The 24,515-nt window shown below is 40.5% G+C and overlaps 1 protein-coding gene across 1 annotated transcript in view; it reads right to left on the bottom strand.

Moving 5' to 3' along the window:
• The window catches only part of col5a2a (collagen, type V, alpha 2a), a 45,132-nt gene that overhangs the window by 8,872 nt on the left and 11,745 nt on the right, over positions 1-24,515 (bottom strand). The window contains exons 2-39 of the mRNA XM_071518782.1: positions 15,671-15,901; positions 14,811-14,827; positions 14,656-14,688; positions 14,521-14,553; positions 14,113-14,166; positions 13,100-13,192; positions 12,294-12,368; positions 11,171-11,215; positions 10,969-11,022; positions 10,711-10,764; positions 9,472-9,525; positions 9,302-9,355; positions 8,923-8,976; positions 8,666-8,710; positions 7,555-7,608; positions 7,294-7,338; positions 6,791-6,844; positions 6,372-6,470; positions 6,024-6,068; positions 5,806-5,904; positions 5,650-5,703; positions 5,297-5,404; positions 4,789-4,842; positions 4,443-4,541; positions 4,283-4,336; positions 4,068-4,166; positions 3,915-3,968; positions 3,493-3,546; positions 3,347-3,400; positions 3,132-3,185; positions 2,866-2,910; positions 2,664-2,762; positions 2,124-2,231; positions 1,776-1,829; positions 1,433-1,486; positions 1,061-1,114; positions 488-541; positions 137-244 (exon numbers count right to left, since the gene is read on the bottom strand). Coding sequence (XP_071374883.1) covers positions 137-244; positions 488-541; positions 1,061-1,114; positions 1,433-1,486; positions 1,776-1,829; positions 2,124-2,231; positions 2,664-2,762; positions 2,866-2,910; positions 3,132-3,185; positions 3,347-3,400; positions 3,493-3,546; positions 3,915-3,968; positions 4,068-4,166; positions 4,283-4,336; positions 4,443-4,541; positions 4,789-4,842; positions 5,297-5,404; positions 5,650-5,703; positions 5,806-5,904; positions 6,024-6,068; positions 6,372-6,470; positions 6,791-6,844; positions 7,294-7,338; positions 7,555-7,608; positions 8,666-8,710; positions 8,923-8,976; positions 9,302-9,355; positions 9,472-9,525; positions 10,711-10,764; positions 10,969-11,022; positions 11,171-11,215; positions 12,294-12,368; positions 13,100-13,192; positions 14,113-14,166; positions 14,521-14,553; positions 14,656-14,688; positions 14,811-14,827; positions 15,671-15,901 — 2,552 coding nt within the window. The remainder of the gene's footprint in view (positions 1-136; positions 245-487; positions 542-1,060; positions 1,115-1,432; positions 1,487-1,775; positions 1,830-2,123; positions 2,232-2,663; positions 2,763-2,865; positions 2,911-3,131; positions 3,186-3,346; positions 3,401-3,492; positions 3,547-3,914; positions 3,969-4,067; positions 4,167-4,282; positions 4,337-4,442; positions 4,542-4,788; positions 4,843-5,296; positions 5,405-5,649; positions 5,704-5,805; positions 5,905-6,023; positions 6,069-6,371; positions 6,471-6,790; positions 6,845-7,293; positions 7,339-7,554; positions 7,609-8,665; positions 8,711-8,922; positions 8,977-9,301; positions 9,356-9,471; positions 9,526-10,710; positions 10,765-10,968; positions 11,023-11,170; positions 11,216-12,293; positions 12,369-13,099; positions 13,193-14,112; positions 14,167-14,520; positions 14,554-14,655; positions 14,689-14,810; positions 14,828-15,670; positions 15,902-24,515) is intronic.

Genomic DNA, 24,515 nt, shown 5'->3' with positions numbered 1-24,515 from the left:
TGCTATGGCTTGTAATGACAAGTGTGTTTTTCTTGATTTTTTTGCTTGCATGAAAATGTGTCAACACAACTTCTTTCACACCAATGCACTAATGAAAGAACCCTCCAGGTAGTGTCTTTCTGTTTTTGCAACTCACAGGAGGTCCGTGGGCACCGGCCAAGCCCTGAGGTCCTGGAGACCCAGCATCTCCCTTCTGACCTGGCTCTCCAGGCTCCCCCTTGACTCCAGGTTGGCCATCAGGACCCTGCAATAGGTAGACGCTATTAGTACGATACTGCAAGCCATCTCTATCATTATCTGTCTTCTTCACAACAGCAAATATATAGATGGAAAGATCTTATGAGATAGTTCCCCATCCCCTCCTGGAGGATCATTATGAATGAAAGTAATTCAATCAATCAGAAATCAGGCTTTCCAACAAGGCAGTAATCATTAAATAGAAATACATGGCAAAGACATGACAACCAGACAGTGACTGACTACTTACAGGTGGTCCAGCAAATCCAACAGCACCAATAGGACCAGGATCACCTCGAGCTCCCTGCAGTAAATGATACATTCATCAACTCCAAACAATCTACAATACTAGTAAACTTCATAGTACAATGAGCATAACCTAAGTCAATTTGATGTAGCGGTTTAAAACACTGGCCAAATTCTGTTTCTAATCTAATCTAATTAATCTTACTAATTAATCGGAAAAAAAAATCAAAATCGCAATATGAACTTCAGCAATTTCCAAATCACAGATGCTGCAATTAATTGCTTATGAGAGAGTTTCGTCCAAAATGGATTTCTAAACAAGGTGTTTTATTGCTTCAGGTAATAGTACAATAAAATAGTGAAAACCATCATCATACTCAAACTCAATAATCCTGACATCTATATTTTTAACAAAATCACTTTTCTTTAAACAATTTTAAAGTTCTAAAGAAATCTATGACAAAAACTTGATGATATGAAGGAGTTTAAATTGCAATTGTAATATTTTGTCAAATAATTCGCAATTCGATTTTTTGTCAATATCTTTCAGCCCTAGCTTCTATAAAGGTCTACTCACATGCAGTCCTCTGGATCCTGGAGGTCCGGCTGGTCCTTTGGGTCCAGGTTCTCCCTGTAAAGATGTCACATGTTTACTGACAATAACACGGACCTTTCACGCTGCCTTTCGTTGAGACAGTGTGTTCTCATAAATCCAATCTTTTTATGTCTGCAAAAGCAAATACAAGCCAAGAACCGGCCTTCACAAGCTGGAAGACACTATCAGCTACAGCCAAGAACATGTGAGGCAGCAGGATTTAACAGCATAGTGGGCACCTTGGGAACTGATACTTTCCCAACAAAGAACTCACTTCCTGCAGTCATGATTTTGAATCATTTTGATGTAAATACCAGCTTTGTAACCCGTGTCAGAAAAAACGAAAGTCTCTACCTTCTCACCACTGGGTCCAGCGGGTCCGAGCGGGCCAACGGGGCCTGGGGCTCCCTGTTGAAAATAAAGGAATCCTGTTGATATCCATTCATCACTGTTGCCAGTAACTGAGCAGTCAGCTGAGCGGACACAAGTTTGTTAGACAGAACAAGCTGTGACAAGTTTCAAACTCGCACTGATACCACAGCAGTTTTACCTGTCGCTCTGTTTTTCTCAGTCTTAGATGTATACATTTAATTTCCTGGTCTCTAACATTAAGTACTTGAGTTGAGTTTCTTTTCCCAAGAGATATGATATGATAAAATGTATTTGCAGTTGAAAGATTGAAAGATATTCTGCTTACCCTTGCACCATCATTTCCAGCTGTACCTTCTGATCCTTTCTCACCAACTGCCCCCTACGAAGATGGGGAAAAAAAAAAGATGTTAGCCTCTTTTATGTGCTGTTAACATGGATGAACTCTCCAAGTCTCTGTAAGTGTTGAATGGGGAGTAACTCTCAAGTCCAGTGTAAACAATGTCTGTTTCAGAAGATACAAAACACAGTGGAAATGTGCGGCCAAAGCTTGTTCATACATGAATTAACCCATGGTGCACTCAAGGTGTGTTTGATTGTTTTGGTTTGTTTTTATTGTGTGACATGTAAATAAACCGTACTAAACGAAAAATGATGATGATGTTGTTAAACTTACTCTGTCACCCTTGGGCCCCGGCGGGCCAGAGATGCCCCTCTCTCCTGGCATTCCCTGAAGACCTGGAGGTCCCAGATCACCAACTGCACCAGGGGGACCGGGGCTGCCCTTTAGTCACAAACAAACAGGTTAACAGGCTTTTCATTGCAATCACATGTTATTTATTGTAGGGCTGTCAATGAACCTGTATATAACAAAAGTGTACAAAGTGCACAAGAATAAAATGTTTTTAATGTTTATGAATCCAGGTGTATTTCCCTTTAAATATGACCGCTACACAATAATCTTCTAATACACACAGAGTTCCATGACCCTTGGGCCCTTTAAACTGTTGAAACTTCATTATATAGTTTATATGAGTATCAATGATAAAAAATAAGCATTCTTTTCTACGCTCTTGAAAAAAAACCCATACTTTTTGCAGATGTTTGTTTTTTATCTGACGACAATATTTTGAATGCTTATGAATTCAGCGACATTCTCCTTTAACTACGACCCCATCAAAAAATTATCTTTGACATACAGGTGATGCCACCGTACCTTTGGCCCGTCCGGACCTGGTGCACCAGGGATTCCCTTGGCACCCTGCAGACCATTTGGACCGAGCTCTCCTCTCTCGCCAGGAATTCCTCGCTCTCCCTGGGGCAGAAATCAGACGTCAGTTTCGGTGTCAGTCAGTCAGCTTCAGTGTTCACCATTTCAATCATAACACATGCAAATCAACATGGGGGAGGTTACGTACCCTTGGTCCAATTTGACCCACGGCACCGAGCTCTCCATGAATACCCTGAATCAAACAGACAGACATGTTCAGTCAAAGGCCTTATCAAGCTCCTGGTATTCCAAAAAATATATTAGGACAGTAAATAATATGAAAGGTAGTAGTAGTTGGAGGGTTTCTGGGTATTGCAAACATTAGCTAAGATACTGTGATTCAAAACAATGAGAAGCTGCTTGCAATTGTGTCATAGCGGCTGTAGCTGTCCAAACAAACCCATACACACTTACTTGGTCACCTGGTTTTCCAGGTTCTCCAGGGGGCCCTTGGTTTCCAGGCAAACCCTAAGAACACAAAAGCATCGTCAGACATGAAGATCAGAGAACATCTGCAGCACAGACAGAGGGCTAATCACTCCCTGTGTACCAGCATGTCTTTTTACACCTGTGTGGGTCTATGTCCATAAACCTTTCTGCAACTTTCTCAGATAAAAACAGTAACGCACCTGGAATCCATTTACACCTGGCGGTCCCTGCTCCCCTCTGTCTCCTGCAACACCCTGTGAGAGGAGAAAGCATTCAAGCGTCATTTATGATATCAGTAAAAATGCACTGTGCAATGAATGTAATGGATAAGAAACCAGAGACTTACAGGTGGACCAGGTGGACCAGCAGGGCCAACTTCTCCATCTTTCCCAGGAGGACCCTAGAAACAAAAAAGATAATCAACAAAGCTGGTCTTCCCACATCTAGAAGGAGCTGGCATGCTTGATTTCCCAAGAGTATGTGGGGTTTTCAGGTAAATTAACATGAGATAAGATGAAATTCTAATGATCTCCATGGGGAAATTGGATCATAGCAGAAGCAAAGAATAGGATATAATTAAGAATACAATGAATAGAAAATATTGAAGCTAATGCAACAACCAAAACACATTGTTCATAAATATACAGTGTATTCATCCTCCTATTTGCTTGCTGTGTCCTATATGTCTGGGATAAGTTTATATGTCCTCTTACCTCATGCCAACAGCACAACAACGCACAACAGTTTATCATTGAAAGAAGTACTCACTCTTTGACCTGACACTCCTGCAGATCCTTGTTCACCTGTCTTTCCTGGGTCACCCTTTTGAGTTTAAAACATGTTTTTGATTAGAAACAGAAGAGTAGACAAATGTGATGTGATTGTCATTATTCAGGCTGAGCAGTGAGTGTGGAGCCTTACGTTGAAGCCCTTGGGGCCTGGTAATCCCATGGTTCCTGCTGGTCCCCTGTTTCCAATAGACCCTGCAGGCCCAGGACGGCCATCCTCACCCGGGGCACCCTACACAAAGAACAAACCAGTCATCGCCTGTGTGTTATCATAACCTCTTAGTGAACTTGTATAGACAATTAATTATATAACCAAATTCTATGTTGTGATGGAGTAATGTAACCTACCAGTGGTCCTGGCTTGCCCTCTGCCCCCTGGACTCCAGGAGTGCCGGTCAGACCCTTTGGAGAAGAGAACAAGTTGAGAAAACAAAGAACTTTGAGATGAAGAAGTGAACACAGTAAATGTAGTGTGTGGAGAGTGGAAAGCCAAGCTCTTCAATGTTACCCTTGCACCTGGTAGACCAGGTTCTCCAGTGCGTCCAGGATCTCCTATAGAAGCCTTTGGCCCTGGTGGGCCAGATGTTCCACGATCTCCTTGAGCGCCCTTCAGAGACAAAATGATAATGGATTACAACATTATACCTTCTCTTTGCCAACTGAAATGTGTTCGAGCAAAGCAAAGTATTCAGAGTGCAAAGTTAGGTAATACCTGAGCCTCAAGCTGCCAGTATCAGCTACTATGGTGCTATTACCACATCTTGCTCTGCTCTTGTTTATCATTTCCAGAAACCGGTCCACTATGTGAAAGTAATGATTCAGTCTAATAATCACTCAAAAAATATATACTGTACCTTATGTCCTGGCAATCCATCAGCACCAGGGAATCCTCTGTTACCAGGAGCTCCCTGAAAAATAAATCCATTAGTTTTCATCCATTAGTCACTTTTATGGTCTCTATCATGTTAAACCAAAACCTGTTCCTCAAAAGAAAAGTTGGTTACATCCTTATTTAACCAGGAAAATCGAACACATTCTGGTAATGATGCCTAAAATAAAGTGAACCAATAAAAGTCCCTTGAGCAGAACAGGTTGCATCTAGATCTGTCCAAAAAAATCAGCACCATCTAATATAAGTGAAACCACTTTCCAACCATGAATCAATATACTTTCTACATAAATGGAGCATTTCCAATTCCGCACACTAATTTGCAGAATTTGCTGAAAGTGATTTATTGTGTCCCCGATCTTTTCAAAATGATTAATTTCCTAGATTGAAGTCATTATTGAGATGACCCCTGTCCTTAAAGTGCGGCTCTCTGACTGATGAATATTACAGAGCGAGGCAGAACGCTGACTCACTCTCTCGCCGATGGGACCGGGAGGGCCAACGGAGCCCGAGTCTCCGCGTGGTCCTCGCTTCCCTTCCTCGCCCTGAGGTCCGAGCACTCCCTGGGAGCCGGGGGGACCCTAGACCAAAGACACAGTGCACAACATGCTATGAAGCCAAGAGGTAAGTCCTGTCTGTTCAGGTAGTTCAATTACAGCTCAGTTCTGTTCGCTTAGTTCAATTACTTGTCACTGGCCAAAGATGTGTTTCATTCATTCATTTATTTGAGTTATCTTTAAGTATCAATGTATAGTACGATCATTTACAAAATGTGTGCATTGCACAGAACATTTAGTATATTTCTACTAATATTATTGGAGCTTACAAGTTCTCCTTTGGGTCCAGCCTCTCCTTTGAATCCTGGTACGCCGACATCTCCCTGGAAGACAAACATGCAGGAATGTGAGTCTCCTACAAATGAAGCAATTCACTTCTCATTATATATAGTATTAAATGGTACTGAAAACTAAAGGCAGTTTACCAGTTGTCCTTTGATTCCAGGCTGGCCGGTGCTTCCCTGCGGTCCTGGTGGGCCAGAGGGTCCAAGATGGCCGCCTTGACCTTGTGGACCCACATTACCCTGTAAAGGAGAACCGCTTCATCATCCAAAACCATTGGTGGCCATATTACATGTGCCCTGTGTGTATCCACATCAGATATGGTAAATATATAATTTAAATTGAATGATTGTTTACATACCACTGGGCCTTTGGCACCTGGACCACCATCTGTACCCATGGGTCCCTTTGAACATAAAATATGTCCAGTTAGAACAACAAGGCAATGCACTGTGCAGTATGTTGAGCTGTTCAGCGTGGTGATAAACTCGCCAAACTAACCCGAGCAACATTACCATTAACATGCAACGAAGTGGGGCAAAGGGTCTACTCTAATGTTTACTGGCAACAAAATGTTCCTGTGACTGAAATAATATTTGTGAAGTGATATCTAGGAAACACCACTACTCTGTTGCCCATCACAGTTGCTGTGTGTATCACTTCCTTATGATGTGCTACATCTGATAAGCACAGGTAAAAAGAAACTAACCTGGAGGCCAACTGGTCCAGCTCTGCCCAGGTGACCCGTCTCTCCTCTCTGTCCCTGTGGGCCCTCGGGCCCCCGGACTCCTGTGGGACCAGGTTGTCCCTGCGGAAGACAATGACCATCTTCAAACCTCTTTACAAAGGAAGGCTTTCCTGCTTTAGAGGTTAAATTACTGTACGTGGATACTAAACGTATCCACAGATTGCCAGTTGCAATAATAGATAAGTTAGATAACAGAATCAGAATAACTGTAACGACCAAGTAATTAATATACAGAAATGTGCTTTGATAACATTTTCAGAGAATGTATAGGTCTTTAGCAAAAATATATAATGCATAGATAATAATGAATTAGAGCCCATAGTGTGAGCACAAAGCTCATGGAAGAGTGTCGTGTCTGTTAGGTGTGTTACTGCACTTGCCTTCATTCCTGGAGTTCCTGGATAGCCGGGTGGACCGCTGAGACCCAAGGGACCCTGTTAACCAACAGCAATGACATGAGACTGCATAATGCAACGCTAATAAATGCGCATAGTGGTGATAGAGTCTAGATACATACGGGCCATCCAGGTCCTTGCAGGGTACAGCTAACATTGTAGCATTGCTACCAGTCTGTCTTTATGCCTTTTAGCATTTTACTATTTTTTTAGCAGTTATTAATGCTAACCCTAATACACAAGTGACATTCCAGTAGGTAAAAAATTCAACATGGCTAACATCATCAACAAAATGCAAAAAACAGCATTCAGATTTGTTTCACTGATGATCTAAAACTACGTTGTTTGGATGGGAAATTACAAGCAGGGGATGAGAGTCTACCCTGCTGGTGTGTTTTTCCATTCAGCTCCGCCTCCATGCTTATCTATACTAAACTGGGTAGGATATGGGTATATAATCCATTATGGTAAAATACGTCCTTACTTACCATTGGACCTGATTTTCCGATGTTACCAGGTGGACCGCGCGTACCCTAAGAGACAAAAACAATCCACTTTGACTGATAATTCACAGTCGGACATTGATATAAGGCAGTAGGTGTCCCTTTTTACAAATGGTTGATTTATCGTTCTAGAACACAACTCAATAACAAACACATATCCATTACTTTAAATGGCATGACACCAAAGAGAAATACTTAATCATGGTAGCAAGTGTCTTCAATGCGCTGCAGTGATTTCATCCTTACCGCCACACCGCCGGGTCCAGAGCGCCCCCTCTCTCCTGGCATCCCAGCAGGACCCTACAATACACAGGAAAACATTACGTTTACAGCTGTCAAGCAGTCAATGAAATCACATCAACTTATACTTGAGTATTCAAGTGAAGTATGAAGTTGACAAGGGTGAATTTATATTGGATATAGCCTTGCCAAGTCCAAAATCAAAACACTCAAAAAGTAGTAAAACTCAAGCCACAGTACAAAGATCCTTGTCCCATATATGTGTGTGTATTGCAGCCCATGGAAAATCACAACATGCTATATAAAGCTATATAAAATAATTCCAAGTGTCTTGTTGGAGAAAGTGCAGTGAAAGTGCAAGTTATGGTTTTATCTTGCTAATGTCCCGCCATAATCACCATTATATACTGAACATAACCAGTTATGTTGCTAATGAGGCCATTCATTATGCTAATAAAGCAATTCATTAGCAAGTATTTCTATATCAACATACTTGTGTTAACATAACACAATCTGGTGAGATGGTGAGAATTAATGAACTATGTATCTTAAAGCATTAAGGAGTTGCGGTAGTTTCGAGAAAATCTGTTTTTCCTCATTAATGTGCAAATTTATGCAGCAAGTTGCTCCAAAATCTAATCAGCTCATCTGCTCTATAGGGGGAACCTGTGGTGCAAGTGTGGAGTTTCTATCATGGATTGTTCTTGAGTGATTGTGTTCAGAAAAATGTGTCTACAAACACAAACACAAACACACACACACACACACACACACAGACACACACACAGACAGATAGACACTAATGTCATGATGACACAATGCACCATGGTGGCAGGATATTAAAAAAATGTGTGACAAATAAATGAGTAATCCATTTTACATGTAGTCCTCCAGGTGGTGATATACGAGGCAGTTTTTTTTTTGGCGATGTAGATGGGAACCACTTACAGCAACAGGCAACAAAGTGAGACACAAAAATCTATTCAAATGTTTTCTGGAGACAAGTTCTTCACATTTGGTTTGGAGCAGCAATGCTGAGGCAACTTGTTGGGCTCTTTTATAGTCTTGCTGTGTGTATAACATTTTGTTTGGAGAATGGGACTTTAATATGACTTACCATGGGTCCAGGTGCTCCCATTGGACCAGTGGGGCCATTAGCTCCCTAGAAAAACACAAAAACCTTATTTGTTTGATTGTAGTCTGACAGCAGTTATACATGGCAGGATGTTTTAGTGGGGGGTTTTGCAAGACAAATAAGAAAGTATATTAAACAGGTATCAATAAACCAACCATCAATCAGCCAAATCGACCAATCAGACAAAAAGACAGACAGATAAAAGGTATAACCATGTTTCGTTTTCCTTTTGTTTTTACCTTGGATCCGACGGCTCCGGTTTCACCTTTTTGGCCAAGTAGACCAGAATGACCCTAAAAAAACAAAAACAAAAATCTGTTATCATACTCTATTATCATTTGGGATTTATTTGTAGTGCTGAAATGCTATGTCACAGGTTATTTCTTCTTTAATAAGCATGCATAGAAAATAAGAAAAACTGAAAAAAAAAAAAAAAAAAAAAAAATTTAAATTATTTTGAATTATTAAATTATTTTAAGCTTTATAAAGTAGTTGTGGTGCAATATCTGAGCAGTGGAGAAATGGGAAAAGAACAAATGTTTTGGGGGAATGTCATTAATGAGTTTCCTTTGTAACCTAGTAACATTTCCATGAATGTTTCAGAGCGGTTATACTCACTCTGTGACCTTTCAGTCCAGGAGGTCCGGGCGTCCCTGGAAATCCTCTAGATCCCTGAAATATGCGACAAGGAACAGCGGAATTAGTCATAAGGATTTGATATTCAACTTGATGTATTCAGTAATATCTTTGTGGTGATGTGATGGATGTGTAGAGGTGGAGAGGCTTACTGCTGAGCCGGGGAATCCCATCTCTCCAGCGTTTCCTGGTCTGCCTGCTTCTCCCTGTGTGAGAACATGACATTTACACATTACACACTGCTGTTTGGCTGCAAAGTTCAGATAGAAAAGTGAAGGAAATGCCACCAAATCACATCTTATTTCCCTTCCCACTTCTTGTGCTACACAAAGAAATCTCCACTATATCATAGTTGATACATTCTGGCCAAGGTACCAATCTGAGGCTTATGATACTGTAGTTTTTTTTCCTTACCTTAACACTAAACTTAACCTCAGTGGAGACTTCACACTCATCCACACACTTAACACTCCTTGAAAATACTGTCAAAAAGAATATTTTTTTGCGATCTGCAATTTTTAAAGACATGGAGATTTTTGACTGCTCAGTTTGGTTGGAAAATGAAAACCCCTCTCAGCAATTTTTTTTTGTTAATGAGATGTTTGCGACAATAAAGACAAGTGATAGTTGATTCTGTTCAACCCAATAACAGTCCAGTAGAAACCTCATATTTCCATTTTGCCTATTTTTACTGTAACTAATAGCTAACACTGTCACCCATGTGTATTTTATTTTGACATGGGGAGTATTCCAGTTTGTTGAAAATACATCAGAAAATATCCAAAATGTATTTGGGTTAAAGGAAGAATGAATCTTATTTTTTTCTCACTTCCTAAACAGTTGACTTGGAAAAACAAGGTGTTTGCAAGTCACTGATGATGCAACATTATAACAACACTATACACTTAAGCAGCTAAATCAATATCAGTGAGTATGAACTCTAACTCTTTTCTTTATTGTGGCTTTAACAGTTATATATCAGAATATGATCCCATATCTATCCATCTCCCTTTAATTGTCAAGCAGCTCCAGGATTTTCCACTTCACAATATTATCGATGTGGTCTTTGCTCTCTTACTTAAACCATGGGAGAGACTAAATCATGATTACAAAGTTAGACTGAACTGTTCTGGGCTGGATTTTGCTTTGATATTACAGTGTTAGATGCATAAATGCATAAAATGTTGAGTGTAACATAAATGTCTGAGTGAATGGATTTATTCAGAAAAGTCAGAGGGTGGCCGAAGACATTTCCTTGTCTGCCAAGAGCAAGACCTTGGTTTTGACTTAAAAATTAAACCGCTGCAGATTGTATAAGGTGAGCTAGAATTGTGATTTTTTTCTAGATTTGCACACAGTCATCACATGCAAGCAGGCCAGACTTCACTTACATCTTCACCTGGTTTCCCTGGAGGGCCCTCAGGTCCCCTTTGGCCAGATCCACCCTGAAACACAGAGTGAGATTGTCAACGTACAAAAATGACCATGACGGCTCCATAAACACAAATGCATAAAAGTGCACACACAGAAGAATGCTGATTCCTTATAGCTTAATCCATATCTGCTGTACAGCCAGTATATGAGAATCACACCGTGTGTACAGGTGGGTCGACAATACACACAAAATGTACAGAAGAACGGTGTTATACCATTTGTCCCGGATCACCGACATCTCCAGGAGGTCCTTGTGTTCCAGAATGACCCTGAGTAGAGCGAGGGAAACCAAATAAAAACATATATAGGGAGCAAGATAAAGAAACAAAGGTGCCGTTCCAGTATTTAGTGTCTAATATTATCGTTGCTTACTAATCAGTGTCAGTCTAGGCTTCCAGAAAGATGTTATTGACTTACAGGCTGACCGTTGGGCCCAGGAGGTCCTCGTGCTCCGGCTTCTCCCTAAAGAAAACATGATGATGTATCAAGTGATGAACAGAACTGAACCGAACCCACAGATAAAGCCAGACATAATCACTGGTGTCAACATGAGATGTGCTTTCTGGGTAAATGACAACATGTTAACACTACAGGGAGGCACTGAACAGATTCATACTCTTTGACACAATCAGTGGATGTATAATGGATTTATTTGATGGATTAATTTTTGATGGAGAAACTCTATAAGTCTGTGAGTAAATGTCTGTCAGAGCACAGAGGAAATACCCTTTTCTACTGATTAATGTAAATACCCCACTGTAGCAAAAGTAAAAAGTAGCTAATTTAAAATGTGCTCATCGTAAAAGTTACCGAGTCACTATTCACAAAAGAGAACATTGTTAGATGTGAACTTTTCAATGCAATTCGAAAAGGCAAAGAGGACAGAGTTGAACCTATAGGTTCTTTTAATCGAAAAAAAAAAACAAAAAAACTTGACAAAACAAAGTAAAGCCAGATTGCTCTCTCTTCTCGGCTGACTGACCGTTCACTGCGACTGGCTCCACAGTTGGCCAATTTACAACAAGTTTTACAACCAGCTTACACAGTTTGCTCTCTGTAACGGATGTGATTTAAAATGTAGCAAAGTACAACACTTTAGTCAAAACATACTTCACTAAACGTAAAAAAAAGTACAATTACACGAAACAGCTACTCAATTACAGTAACAAGTAATTGTATTGAGTTACTCCCACCCTTTTAGCCAATCAGTTACAATGAAAATTGGAACCACTCTTTATTTAGTTACATTTGTTTTCATTTATATTACTAATTGCACACAACAATCATTTGTGACAGGTTTTGACTTATTGAAGAAAATGTACTTGCTAATTAAAATGAGAGTGAATTACTCCTAAGTAACCCAACGTCGGTACTTACAGCTATAGACTCTGAGAAGGCTCTGATATTCAAAATGTGATGGTTTTATCATTAAAGTTCCTTCCCTACTTGTTCATCAAGTGTTCTGGATAAACAGCCGTGTCAGTGCTTTAGCCCGGTTTGGTTGAGAAACACCAACAGTTCAAAATACTTCATATCTCACCCTAGAGCCGGGTATCATGGCTGATTGACCTGCTGATTTCTCATCAAACCCGCTGGCCATGTGGGCTCCCAGACCCTGCAGGTGAAACACACAGCATTCATTTAAAACACAGGAAGAAGAGAGGAAAAACTACAAAACTGTGTAGGTAAGAAAAAGGGGCTTAAACTATATAACATCTCAGCTGAGGAGAAAAAGACAGAATTTGATAACAGAAATGAAATGACAACAAAACACATAAAGGACAGTTATGGGAAATTAAATAAGAGTGCGCTGATGCAGAGGAATTTGCAGAATTCATACAGTATTATGTGAAGGTGATTTTATTTTTCAAGTTGTGAGAGTGTTATTGGTTCCTTTGTGCTGAGTAACACTATTGTATTACATTTGGCATGATGGGTGTCAATTGCTGTGCCATTCACATTTTATGTACCATGCATATCATTAGATGTGTGTTGCCCAGCTGAAGGCTTGGTGCAGGTTTCAGCTTGAACGCTCTTTGTGGAATTTGCATATGATTTACTTTGCACTCTCCAAAAATGGCACAATGCAGGATTGGGTTAGGAGACTGGTGGGTGTTTACATTGTGTTAGGGCTGTTGGGGACTGTTGAATCCCAATACAGTGTTTATAGTGTAGTGTTAGTTTCATATTGGTTCGAGTTTCTAAGGTGTGAGTGATCATTCTTGTAGGTCCTTGTAGGTCAGTTGCCTTGTGTGAGTTTGAACTGAACATGCTAGTACATGCATGTGGGTGTGTGTGTGTGGCTTTGCAGCATGTGAGAAGGGAGAGGCTCGCTGTACAACTCACTCCTGGATGTGCTGGATGTCCTGCAGGTCCTGGTTCACCGGGCTGACCTGGTACACCGGGCTCTCCGTCGTAACCTGCAGAGCCTCGCAATCCCTAGACAGTAGACAGAGATGGTGATTCAATCTATTGTAAAGCTCAGGTGCTTTTGTTTTGGCTTAGACATACAGTAGAATGTGTCACTCCTGTTTAATACAACTGCTGCAGCTTATATTTGGTTTGTTTATGAATTGTTAGTTATAAAAATCTATATGAGGTAGAAAAAGGCAATGCTAATGTGCTAATAAATCACTCCCTCAAACTGCTGCCTTCAACTGGATTATAACTCCACCAAGCGGGGCACATTCATTCATCAACCTGTTTAGTTTTTGCTTGCTGGGCGCGCTATACATCAACTCGCCAAGTCACATTTTGACTGTGTGTTAGTCTCTTGCCCTTGAATTGAAAAAAATGATTTTATATTCCACCATATTTCTTTGACTACTTTACTTTGGCTACTTTAGCTTATTAAGTAATAAATAAAATAATAAACAGAGAATTTCTCAAAGTGCTCACATGGTAAAATGTTCTTTTGTGATTACTATTTCCTACCCTATATTGTTGCTGAAATCAACAGAAGTACAGAGGGACGTTCAAAAATGTAGATAAGTAAAGTTAATAAATCATTTAAATCTATAACTTGTTAGCCAGTGATGGATATATGGACACTGTAACCCATACTAACCCATAATACTGCTATGGTTTATCACCTTGTGTGCACCTACAAATCAACTGATAATCAAATCATTATTCAAATTAATAATGAAAAGGCATAAAGAGGCTATTAATCTCAGCAGGTGAGATCACCATTTGTTCACCCTGGGGCCAATACCAAGGTTATGGAGTTAATCCAGACTCGTTTTTCCTGGTTAATGTGTGGAAGTAACATTCTAATGCCTCATCTTATCTTGTTTCCGTGTTTAAGATCTGCTTTTTAAGATCTGAGTGTCTTGTGAAGACTTGTGGATGAGACGTACAGGCCTTCCTTTGTGTCCACGATCTCCTCTGTGTCCTGGTGAGCCGGGAGGACCCTGTTGTAATGAATAAAGAAAAGCAAAATGAAACCGTCAGAGTGATAATATTGCACTTATATCATAGAAATGTATATCTCATGGTGGTGCTCAGAGTGAGTCAGATGGTCAGCGGACGATCCAGCTGCTCAGGAGTCCTTTTTAGGTAAAGTTATGCAGGAGGTGACTGTGCTCTTATGCCATCTAGTGTCAATTCATGTAGTTGAACATTCACACAACAACCGGGAGGAAATAAGCCCTGAATTTTAAAACAAGGCTTGAAAAACGCATCTATGGACGGCAGAAGCATCCAAGGAAACCGAGAAATCCTTTTTAGAGACAACTACAGGTAAAACAAACAAGCGAGAAGCTCACCATAGGTCCAGGACGGCCTCTGATCCCAGTCACCTGTAAGGAGATCATCGCAAGTTAGAACAGGTATTCAAACTGGTCCAATTTTTTTTGTCCATATGGTTGGTCTGTTTAAGTTTAGATTTAGCATACACTTACAATTGGGACATCTCCAGGCTCTCCCTTCTGACCCTAAATGAACAGAGAGAAACGATAGATTTTGGTGACTTTTCAAACTCATACTATAAGTGATAATGACAGTAATAGTAAATACATAAAGTAGTAAGATTCTAGGTCACACATGAGAGGCTTACCTTGTAGACTCTGCCATCTAAATTGAGGAAAACATGAAAGATCAGGTTATTTTACTGTCTTTTCACAGTTGCACTGTCTTTGCACAGTTGCATATAAAGAATAGGCATACTACAAAAGCACCCGGTCTACAGGAAATTAACACTTAAAGTGGAGCTAGTGGGGGGGAGACACATACTGTAGGCATGGGTATTGCATGTCATTGACTGACTGAGGTCTAAGAAGCTGGATCTAAATTAGAAAGGTGAGCACATGCTGAAGGGGTTCCAGGGAGATTAATATAAGATTCATTATTCAGGTCAGTCAATGTAAACAACGGCCAATAAACAGAGTCACCCATGTCTCACTGATGTCACTCATACTTAACATGAATCAACATCAAAACCGTTGATGTGCAACAGGCCGATACCTTAATGCTGGTAATTTGTTCATTATGCTTGACAGACGACTGATCATTGTCATTCTGGCTACAGGGAGACTTGTCAAACTTTCAAGCTCTTCAGATTATCATTATTTACAACTTGACCATCCTGGAAGGGGGCTCTCTCTCTGTCAGGCCCTGCCCAGGGTTTCATCCTTTTTTTTCTCATTTTAGAGTCTAAGATTGGAGGGTGCTGTTTTTTTATTTATGTTAAAACGTGGACATGTGAAGCCCTTTGAGACTAAGATTAAGCGCTACACAAATAAACTTGGCAATCCAGACTTTCCCCTACATAGACTTAGTTGTGGCCTCCTTCCACAACATAAAAAAGCGAATTAAAACTATTTATTGCCTTGTATACACACTTTTCCACATCTCAACACCAAAAACAACCAAAGAGAGCATCTGTTTGTTCACCGTATCTGCCCTGCCCTCCGCCGCCACCGCCGCCGCCACCACCACCGCCACCGCCACCGTGTGAATCAGTCTGGCAAATAGGGCAGCACTCTCCCTCGGGGATGGTCATCTTCTCACAGTTGCTCAGCTCATCGCACTGGATTTCATCACAGAGGACCTGACCGTTGTCACACACACAGATTCGGCATGGCTCTGGCTTCCAGATGTCCCTGTTGGTGTACACCTGGCCGTCGACCGTGCAGCTCACGTCATCTCCTGGAGCACACAGAGGCGGAGGAAGACACTTTTAGTCGGTCCAGTTTCATATTGGTTACATTAAAAGCAAAAACCACCTGTACGAAGCTAGTGGATCATGTTTTCATCATCTGTATTCATCCAATGAAGGCTTGCTGAGCATACATGCTCTTTATCATACTCTTTATCATACTATTTTCAGATATGTATCGCTTTTTATGAGATTGCAGACAAGACAGGACAAAGTTTAGCTTCCATTAAAGAGGTCCTATGCCAACATTCTAGGGGGCTCCTCAGAAAGCATCACTGAATTTCATTAGCATTTTTTTTATTGAAATCAGAAGCTTTTTGCTAGGGACGAATACAAGTTCATGAGCAGGCACGTTCTCATGATCTCACCGTGCTTTTGAGCCATTCAAATTAAGTTAAATAATACATTCCTATTTGCAGTAACTGAGGGAGTAGTTTCTGGGATATAGTCTATTTGATAGCAATCTTGTCACAGACAGTGCCAGAACTTAATTTTAAAGCAATTTTAATAGCTTATGTATTTTTGAATAAATATATTCTCACAAGTTTTTGTGTTGTTTTCAACAGCTGCTCTGAAAAAGAGCGAACAGACCTGTGTTTATTTCTGCCACACAGAATGACGGAAAATCCAACAAACCAAAGTCATTCTGGACAAAGAAACATAATGCAGAGGCTCCAATACTCTCATATTATAAATCAATCTATATTTACTGTACCAATGTGTGCCATGCATTTTACAGTCTAATGTGCAACACAGGTTTCCATTATGTCCTGAGCAAACTCCCAGGAAAAAAAAGGTCTGGAAAAGGTGACCCTTTGTAGTGAAGTCTGCTCACCGCTGTTAGACATGAGCTAATTTCCTCCAGAGGCAGCGTCTCAAAAACCTGACTCATGTTCAAAGGAGAAAACCCCGAGCCACCTATGAAGCAACCATTTCTCCCAAAAGACACATCATTCATCTTGGTCTGAAAAATGTTTAATGTGTAGTTCAAAAATATTTCAACATGTAAAGACAATAACATAGTGTAGCACAGGGGCTTGCACTTGCAGTAAATTATCAGCTGCTGCAGACACATTCTGCTCAACAGCAACAGTGAGCATGTTCAAAAACAGCCTAAATCATCACTCGCAGTATGGTGTTATTTTTCCACAATAATTTCTAGAGAACTCTGACTTCCAGGAAAAAAAGACAAATATGGTAATGAAATTGGAGAAGTCAATGTAGAGGCAGGTCTGTGTTCTGGGGTGTGTGTGTTTCATCCCTGCCTTTAACGGCAATCCTCCATACTGGGGTTCTGTAATCTGAGCCCAAATCTGTCAGAACTGTGCTGAGGCTCTGAAGCCTTTACCTGTTCCTATTGTAAACAGCAGGTGGCAGCCCTGAGCTTCACACGGCAGGTAAAGTCAGGTTAGCCAGCTACAGATGGAAGCAGGAAGTTGCAGAAAGCAGCCCTTAACTACTGATGAGGGGTCAGATACTTTTTTATTGGCCCAAAAGTGGCTACAGTGAGGACATCATCTGTGGAGATGATTGATTTCTATGTTCTACCTCATCTAGATGGTTCCAAAAGAAGTACGCTCCCAAGGTAAAGCCCAAGCACAGTAAAAATAGGGCACACATGCTGGTCCGCTTCTGATAGGTCCTCATGCAACAAGACTATTAGTCTGTTTTAACACATTGGGTCCCCTGGTAAGAGAGTAAATGTCTGATTTATGTCCCTGGCTGAAAAGTTTAGGAACCTCAGGATATGGAGCCAACACCACTCAGTACACGTTCCATTGTAGATGAACCAGTAAAATAGAACAAGGTGTTAAAGTCGCATCTCTAGGAAGCATCCAAATCCAGTGTGTCATCCTCTGGGCAATGTGTTTGGCCATCTGTTAGACAGACCTGGGTCAGAAGGTAGCTGCAAATAATTCATGCCTTTTGTTTTAACCTTACTGGAGTACCAGATGGATGGGGCTGACCGCATCACGACAATTCCAATAATGTCAGCTAAGTTGTCACAGGAAAGTATATTAAAATGACTTTCAAATACTTTTTCCAAATACTTTCTTGTGATTGTCTAAACTGTCTGGCATTCATTGTATTGTCCTATGTGCTGTAGCAAACTCCACCCAACTGGCACCAAAGTAGACAAAACAAACCATAAAATGTATTTGCCGTTTCCATTTGTCCCAAGTCTCCTGCTGGAACAGTTATTCGTACATTATCTCTTTAGGTAATTACTGTAGCTGATTGTTCATTAGGCCAGCTTAAAATGCATGGCATGCAATAAAATACAATAACACATCAGCCAAGACCATAATGATGCATTGATGAAATGCATGAGAGAGCCTCACTTTGTAAAATCAGCAGGAATAGATAAGACACACCAAGACTCTTACTGGGAACCGAATCAAACCAAAGCTAATGTGTACTGCTGAATAAAGACAGAGGGGAGGATGTTAGTGATGCAATAATTCACATTTAAACTTGCCTTAACAAGAGAAAATGGGGACTTCCAAAATATCTCTAATTAAAGGAAACTCAAGGCTTGGATGCTGTACAAATGTGGCTAAGTAATCAGACGCTCATAGCTAATCACATAAGTATGGGCAACTGCAATTTGGGTAATACCTCAGACAAAGGCATGGCAGACACACATGCACAGACACAACACAGGATCAAACAATTGTATTACATTTATTTATTTATTCATTACTGCATCGACACAATTCAGACAGTGTCGGGCAAGTTGTCCATCTCAGAAAAGTACACTTACATGGAATTTCATGTAAGTTTACTGTCCTTGTGTGACAAACTAAAAACTAAGAAAACAGACTAAAAACAAACCATAAAAATGAGCAATTTGCGATAACTGTTTGACCCAAGTCTGACACACACATGCAAACACACAAAACACATGCACACACACATACAAGGCTGACCTGCGCCATGTCATTTCAGGACGTACTGCAACAGAAAATGACCTCTTGACACACAACAGCCTTCAGACTTGTATCACAGACTTTCTTTATCTCCATGCTTCTCCCAACCAGCTGTGTTGGCTGTGGACTAGAGCTTTCGCCTGTGCATGTTTTAATAGTTCTATACACCAAGTAGCAACACAAACCTGAGGTATATTTTCTCACCCATCCTTGTTCTATCAACCACAAAGTATTTGACGACACTGAAAACAAGACATAGTTCAGCAATGAAATTTCCTGTCTTGAAGGCCAGTAATGTCCCCGGTTCTAACTTGTGGCCACATCAAAAATTAAAACCAGTATCTGGGTTAGTTTTCCATGGCTGCCCAAGAGTGCATTTCTCTTCATTACTGAGGACATTTGGAATCGATTTAGTAATAAATCTCAGTTTTTTTGGAAAGAGTAGAAACTTACACTGTCTCTTTTACACATTCTGGCCTCACAAGCACAAGCTAATGTGCTGTAAGTACTTATGACTGAATAAATAGTTCCTGGGTTTTCCTGTCAGAATGATCTTACATTGTTTCCTTATCCTCAAACATTTTTGGATTATCACTTGTAGGAAAATCTCGTTCACGTTAAGTCAACATAATCTTTACATGAGTTTAAATTGTGTGTAAATGCAGTCCCATTCGATGCCGAGACATAAAAACATCACACCAGGGATGTCTGGCCGAGCAGTCGGCCACATAGCTGGAAAGCGATTTTTCCTGTTGAGGGTTTGAGAGATTTCAAAAGCGGGGTGTTGGGAGAGTTTGAAATTTACTGGGAGAGAAGTGTGGTTTGCAGAGTGGTCTTAAAACCCCCACCGCAAGGCTTGAAGAGGAGGAGGAGAGGGACGTTCACTTTTTCCCTCCTCTCAGCTAATTCATTGCAGGTTCCATACTTTTCCACAGACGCTGTAAAAAGCGCCGTTTAATCGTCACAACGGTGAAAAGGCATGGTGATGGCTTGATCTGGATTTTCCACTAGTCAGCTAAGAGGGCAGACGGTTTCCTCTCCTGGTTTAAAACATGGAGTCTGGAGCTCTTCAACATGACTCATGGAGCTATTCTGTAGCTCTCATTTTATACAGCTCACCAGACATCAGCAAGATAACAATGAACCGCAGCATCCTGTCTTAAGTCATGGCACATGTCTACGAGAACTCAACAACGAGGAAAAACCTGGAAAAACCAACGATGGGATTCTCACAAATGTAATGTATCTGGCAGATGTGAAGAAGCAAAAAAAAAAACGGATAGTTTATGGATTTTCCCTGGCTAATATGGAAATACTCATAACGCACTGTGTTTGGGGAGTAGCTGCTGCAGCCAGAAGTCGAGGGGTTAGAAAATGACCTTATGGAAACAATGAGTCATTTAAAACTGGATCTCTCCATTTCCGAAAGCAAAAAAAAAAAAAAAAGGATGACCAGGGCCGAATAAAAGCCTTTAACTGAAGGCCAGGCTGTCATTAACTCATCAGAAAGATAGTGCCCACTGGATGAGCTGTTAAATCATACCACATCTAATCCCCTCGCCCAGAACGGATTTTTCATCGCGCTGAGACCAACTTGCCCCGACTGACATGGATAATACCGCAAGGAGGCCTGATTTCTAGGCCAGATGCAGATGAGTTACAGCTGCTGAGGGGTGGCTTTGCGGCAGCTGTGCGTTCCTGCTCTAAAACCCTTGGTGTCACGGCCAGACATAAATCTTCCCTCAGTAAATGACCTTTAACCTAACCTGTAATTGGTCTACTGATAAAGCTATTCATGAGAGCACAAACATCAGTCGAGGCCTTTTGGCCATCTCAGCTCATTGCCTGAGTTCTAAGGGGTCAAAAACGAGGATTTGTTGGCTTACTTGTTGGGCTTCAAAGTGAATCAACACCCTATGATTATCCCTCACCCTGTCTGCTTTGTTTTAATGAGTGACCCAAGGAGTTAACTGCTTTGGACAAGGAAAAAAAGAAGCCAGTGACCATTTCATGAATTGAAATGAATGAATTTAATATTCTGAAGCATCAAGGATTAGCTGTACTGTGTTGACAGGGGGGGGGGGGGGGGGGGGAATCTCAAAGAAGGCTCTAGTTAGGGCATGCTCCTCACCTTGGCTTCCACAAACAAAGCTCTGTATCTCTAGGGAGGGGTAGGAAGCGCAGGCCAGGAAAGTTGAAATGAATAAGTAGCTTGCTGATTACATGTCTAGGCTTTTCCATCAACAGGCCCCGTCTCCGATGGGGCTTCCTTTAAAGGAAACAACCACAGTCATGAGCTGTTCCCGTCCCATGTTCAGCCATGGGAGGATTGTGGTCTTCCTAAATTGCTCACCCCCCCCCTCACCCCCCCCCCTCCCCCTCCCCCTCCCCTCCCCTGTTCTCTATCTATTCTGCTGACTGTCTCCTAACTTTCTGTTGCCTTGATTTTGACTAATTTCCATCTAGTTCTGTCTAGACTAGAGATAGTCACCTGTAATCTAAAACTGCATGTTAGTTACAGACCAGCATGAACACTAACTGAATCATGTTAGCATATCAATACCAATATAACAACCTTTTTTGAGTTTATTTAATTTGGCTGTGGTAGTGGAAGCATGGGAAAAGCAAGCTTAGAGTAAAAAGGTTTACTTCTCTATGTATGTGTCCATGTATCCTGAAACATCCTAGACTGGCATAGCCTTGACATATTGTGAATGCATTGGCTGTCTTACAGTTGTAGCAATCAAACAGCTTTTTTGTAATTATGCCATATGGAAAATGCACTTCACAGAATTATGGGTTAGAAAATACAACAGATGGAATGCTCTAAAATGAACGCTTCTCCGATAATTAGGTATTCAGAAACACTTAAAAACATGGCAGCAAGCTGTTGCAATGAAACTGTAAGCAGCTAATCATTGGATGTTCTTCATTACAAAACTGTGTCTAAATCAGTGCTACTAAAGCCTGGCCTTCTGACCGGGGTCAGGGTCAAAGTTCAAAGCAAGGGTAACCTTTTTTCCTGTTTGGGCATGAAATGCATTCAGAATAAACTCCATGGGAATCATTGTTTGGAGTGTACTGGAGTGTATACAAGATTAATCAAAGTACAAATACAATAGAGAAAATGTTTTGTTTTGGGGTTTTTTCATGAAAACTATTCTTTTTGTCAGGTTTTGTGGTTCTGTTTGGTTTTATGAACAATTGTGTTTGGGTAACTCTGCAACCACATGGGTTCTTTATGTATTTTTTTTCTTTGCTGATTTTTTTTCATCTCACGTAAATTGCAGACTTCTGACTACAAAAGGCAGTGATGTTTAGCAAATAACATATAATTTAAGCTATCATAACACACTTGGCATATAAACACTACAGGGGATAAGCCAAGATCAAAGTGAGTCATCCATCTTTAGGTTACTTTCCTTAAACCTCGAACAACTACACTACATTTAGGATTCTGATGACTTTCATTAGAATGCTAAGTGCACCCAAAAGTGGTCTTAATTGCATATTTTACTCTGTGAAGCTGGTTATTATTGATATACCAAAACACACAATAGATGACTTTCAAGCAGGGAAGATGGGAATTGATTCAGACAATCACATAACCCAGTATCTTCGTCTTAGGATTCAAATTGCAATTCTTTGAACAAAATTGACATAAAAAGTATTCTAGTCCAGTACAAAGCAGGTAAAGCTACACTTTTCTGCTACGCACAGATCCATAACGCTCTATTTCACTGTCATACATTATGCAACAATTTCAATACTGAATACATCCAGAGAATGAATAAGCGCCACCTTGACTGAAGTGGCAAGCATGAATAGTAGTAGAATTTGTCTCAGCACTATTTGCTTACATTTTGGTGTGAATAACTAGGTCAAAGTGTCAAAAATGACCATTCAACTTTCCCTGGTGGAGTTGTTTGATTTGAAACCATATATTACACCAAGTCATGGCCAGCTGTCAAACATGTGGTTTTCATATCCTCTCAGGTTGGACCCAGTACACACTGATCAAACTAAGCAAAACATGATGAAACACTTTACCAAATGTGAACAATGTGCAGCAACACCTGCACTCTAACTTTCCTTTGAGAAATGCAACCCCAGTCACCTCATGAACAAAAACTACATGGCGTACCTACTATAAAAGTAGCCTACAACTATTACTATCACTGAGGGTAAAGGGTCATTTTCTCACCATTTTTTTTTATTTATTTGATTCAAAATTATATTCACACGCACACATACAAAATTAACATATTGACAACATGTCCTGTTAACTTGGTTTTACAGTCACAGTAAACATGACATGCTGCAAAAGCTTTTCCACTGCAAGCAGAATATACTTCAGGCTGTATGTATATAACCCCGAGAAATTGCATTAGTTCAATATAATTCCATCATCTAATGTCACGTCTCAACAGTCATCTAAGGGCAAAATCAAAACACACTCTATGTCATATATGTGTCCTTGGCTGCCATTTCCTGGCAGCCAAGGACACATTTCCATAGTTTTAAAATGACAGTAAATGTTTAAAATCTGTCAATATCAATATCAATTTATTGCACAATCTCCCATTTGTATGCATGAGTGGTCTGCCCATGTAAAAACCAGGTATGAAGCAAAGGAAAATGGGTGACGTCAAACATTCCAGTTTACCAGAGCAGAGCGTTAACATATACAAGGGGGTCACAGCGCCCTGGTGTTTTACATCAACTAAGCACGTAGCCAGATGTGAAAGAATAAACTCTGGATTCTACTCTGGAGGAACTCGGAGGAAAGTCGTTTTCAGCACAGTATGCGCTTGTTAGGTGATTGAAACACAGATACAGAAATACAATGAAGAGTGAGTATTTTAGGCCTGTGAGTTTATCATGAAAACAGCAGTGAAAATTAATATTTGGTGTGCATGATACAGACAAAATGAGACGTGACAAGAGAGAACATGTAGCCTAAAGCAAGACAGATAGGACTAGAGTGAAGCGGTGCAAGTATTATTGTGTTTGTACTTGTCCTCTCCCTTCACATTCACATTCAACATTCTTGGCTTTGTTCCAAAGGCAGTTCGGCACGATCGTCACGACTTTTTAATTTATCCACTTCCGAAATGCATACCCCGCTCTTTGAAGCAAATGGTGTTGATTATGGATGAATTACATTGAATTACATTAAATTCCACTGATTTATAATGAATGAATCTGATTAACGGGGTTTGTTCATGCAAGCAAAGAGTACAGGGCGAGTCTTCTCTTGGTCTTGTACACACAAGTCTAGCACCAGTCCTGCCAACATGATAGATGGGAGCTCTGCTGATCAAGCTGATAGTATTTTAGCATGATGAATTGGTAACTTACTTAACTTCTGTTATAATGTGGATATACTGTGTTATGCACTCTGTTCATAGTGCACAAAAATAGTTTTCTTTACTGTAAATACACTTGATGACCAGAGCCCAGAGGTTTTTGGTTATCAGAAAATCATACATTACAGCATATGTATTAGAAATGGATATACTTTCTGTGTGATCTGTCAGTAGAGGGTGGTGGGTGTTAAGGTGTTAGGTTAATGCCAAAAAAGCTCACACTCTATCTAATCTTAATGCTTGATGTTAGTCAGTGTGGTGCAAAATGTTCAAGAAAAAATCCTTGGTCTGCACTGTCAAACATA

The sequence above is a fragment of the Centroberyx affinis genome, unplaced genomic scaffold (genome assembly GCF_046629955.1).
Source record: "Centroberyx affinis isolate AG114_WGS23_722 - 3 ecotype Tasmania unplaced genomic scaffold, CSIRO-AGI_Caff_v1 ptg000634l_1, whole genome shotgun sequence".
NCBI classification, from domain to species: domain Eukaryota; kingdom Metazoa; phylum Chordata; class Actinopteri; order Beryciformes; family Berycidae; genus Centroberyx; species Centroberyx affinis.
This window is presented reverse-complemented; position numbering and strand designations above follow the sequence as displayed.